Source organism: Alosa alosa, chromosome 1, assembly GCF_017589495.1.
Source record: "Alosa alosa isolate M-15738 ecotype Scorff River chromosome 1, AALO_Geno_1.1, whole genome shotgun sequence".
Lineage (NCBI taxonomy): Eukaryota > Metazoa > Chordata > Actinopteri > Clupeiformes > Clupeidae > Alosa > Alosa alosa.
In genome coordinates this window covers 1,678,115-1,680,614 of record NC_063189.1, presented here as the reverse complement: position 1 = coordinate 1,680,614, position 2,500 = coordinate 1,678,115, and the positions used below count along the sequence as shown (strand labels likewise).

Here is a 2,500-nt window from a genome sequence, read left to right as displayed (position 1 = left end):
AGTGGCTAGCAGCTGTCCACGGAGCACAATGACCACATCATCGTGCACACACACACACACACACACACACACACACACACACTACAACTCAGGGAAAACACAGACGTTTGCCACACACAGAACAACAGAGCAGAGGACACACATGGATCAGCTCGACACAGAACACACACACATACATACACACACAGAGAGAGAGAGAGGGACAGAGAGAGGGACAGAGAGAGAGAGAGAGAGAAAGAGAGAGGGAGAGAGAAAGTAGACCAAGGAACTCTCTCATCTTACAACTCATCTGAAACGCTCCATTTCCCAACAATGCAGATCATTCCTGCACTCACACACACACACACACACACACACACACACACACAGACACACACACACACACACACACATTCATACACAAACACACACACACACACAGAAGCATTCACTCCTACACTAGACAGACTTTCACTGTCACACACATAGCCAAACATGTTAAATCCACTCACACTGCACGTTTTGCTGTAAGCAGTTCACACAGAATTAGACACACACACACACACACACACACACACATGCACACACACACACCCTCCACTCTCACAGACTCTCGACTCAAAACATGTTGAATCTAGTCCAGTTTCATCCTCTACAAACACACACACACACACGCACACACACAGCGTTCTGCCTGCCTGTGTGTGTGTGTTTCCTAGAGACTGTCACCAAGTGAATGTGGGTGTGTGTGTGTGTGTGTGTGTGTGTGTGTGTCCTAGTAGTTGTTGGACATTAGTGGCCATCATGGTTAAATGGTTGTGGCTGACAGCAGGACAGTGGACCCGGCCTGTGGCGCGTGTCCTTGCGTTACTGCAGATAAGGGGGCGTGAGCAGGGGGCGTGAACAGCCTTCATCTGTTAACTGTGTAACCGGACACGGCCGTTCAGGCTACGCGCGCTGGCAGCCGACGGCTGGAATGTCTCGCGCCATGCAGCAGCCCAGTGCAACTTTAGACTCTCTGTTGGCCACGCGGCGACGTCAATTTCTTTAATTACTTGTAATATTGGAATATCCGTGATCGATATCACAGTCGGTGTGTACTAACTGGGGATTCGTCCCACGGGCTGTTACGCTCTCCGCCGGCGTAGCGGCCGAGCGCGCATCAGTACACGGCGACAACTCTGTGGTTTACACCGAGCAAACAAGACATGAGCGAGACGCTCCAGCAGCCTCCTCAGGACCGGGCCGGCTAACGTTACATACGGACGTGTGATCATGCTAGCAATTATGCTCCGGGATAAACTGTGAGCACACACACACACACACATACACACACACGCGCGCGAGAGAGAAATCACCCAATTACGCACATACACACTCAGTTAGTTAGGAGTAAGCATCACCCAGTTCTGTTGCACACAGGTAGGCCTACAGGTACACACACACACACGTACCTAAATATACACGCACGCACACGGCCACTTACCGGCCAGGCGAACTCGAAGGGAATATGAAGAGTCCCTGCATCGCTGATGCTGTTCAGGTTTGTCGCGCTCCTCTTTCCACCGATGACTTGCGTAGACGCGGAGCCGTAGGTGCACGGGCCGGTGGCACTGATCTCCGCCTGATATTCCTTCAGGCACGCTCGGAAATAGGTCTCGCAATCCCCGAGACCGCAGTGGTCATCCGACTGGCCTCGCGAGCCCACGCAGCACTCTCCGCTGGCCAGCTCGCCCTTTGCGTTCTCCACGCCCACCAGCTGCAGCTCCAGGTAGCCCGAACACTGGCACACCTGTGAAACCACCCAAAACACACTTTTCACAGATCTGTTCACACACTTCAACTTCACACTCACGGCACACACAGCGAAAATGCCCGCGCTCGAGGCAGCCGGCTCACCACCGGCGTGTACGGGCCGGGGTCGGAGAGTTCCGGTCCAAAATCGCGGGACCCGCTGCATACACTCGCACTGACCTCGAACGTTTCTAGTAACATCTCCGGTCTCCTGCTGCTGTTTCCAAAATACTTTACAAACTTCACTACTCAGGACAAACTTCCACAATTACGGAGCAACTGCAGACTGAACACTCAAAACGCCTTTTTTTCCCTCAGTTGCGCGATCACATGAGCGTTACTGACAGCAGGGTAATTGAATTAGACCTGGAATTCAAACCACTGGCTAGATAGGTAGGTCGATTCCGGGAAGCTAGTTCGTGGCGACTTTCACTCTCCTCACAATTTTGTTTCTTTATAATGCTCTCATAAATCAAACCCATTCGGACTCTCTTCCAGGTGGCTGCAGAGCTCTTACCTCAGTCCATAGTGCCAGAAGTAGCCACACCACGCGCACCAAGGAGGGGGATATCCTCATGTCTCCGGTTGGGTCACAGTATCATCGTATCCATACAATACACGTCTGTCCTCGGGAAATACGTGTTGTCTGATTCACCCCTCCCGGCATACACGACGTCAACGCGTGATCGATTCCTTGCATTCACTACTTTCCCGAGCGTGAGAAAGA

General features: G+C 52.2%; 1 protein-coding gene across 1 annotated transcript in view; it reads right to left on the bottom strand.

The window, feature by feature from the left end:
- The window catches only part of LOC125299942 (protein jagged-2-like), a 27,029-nt gene extending 24,540 nt beyond the window's left edge, over nt 1–2,489 (bottom strand). Inside the window, exons 1-2 of the mRNA XM_048251434.1 lie at nt 2,291–2,489; nt 1,466–1,771 (exon numbers count right to left, since the gene is read on the bottom strand). Of these exons, the coding sequence (XP_048107391.1) occupies nt 1,466–1,771; nt 2,291–2,350 (366 nt within the window). The 5' untranslated portion in view covers nt 2,351–2,489. The remainder of the gene's footprint in view (nt 1–1,465; nt 1,772–2,290) is intronic.
- Nucleotides 2,490–2,500: the final 11 nt, after the last annotated feature.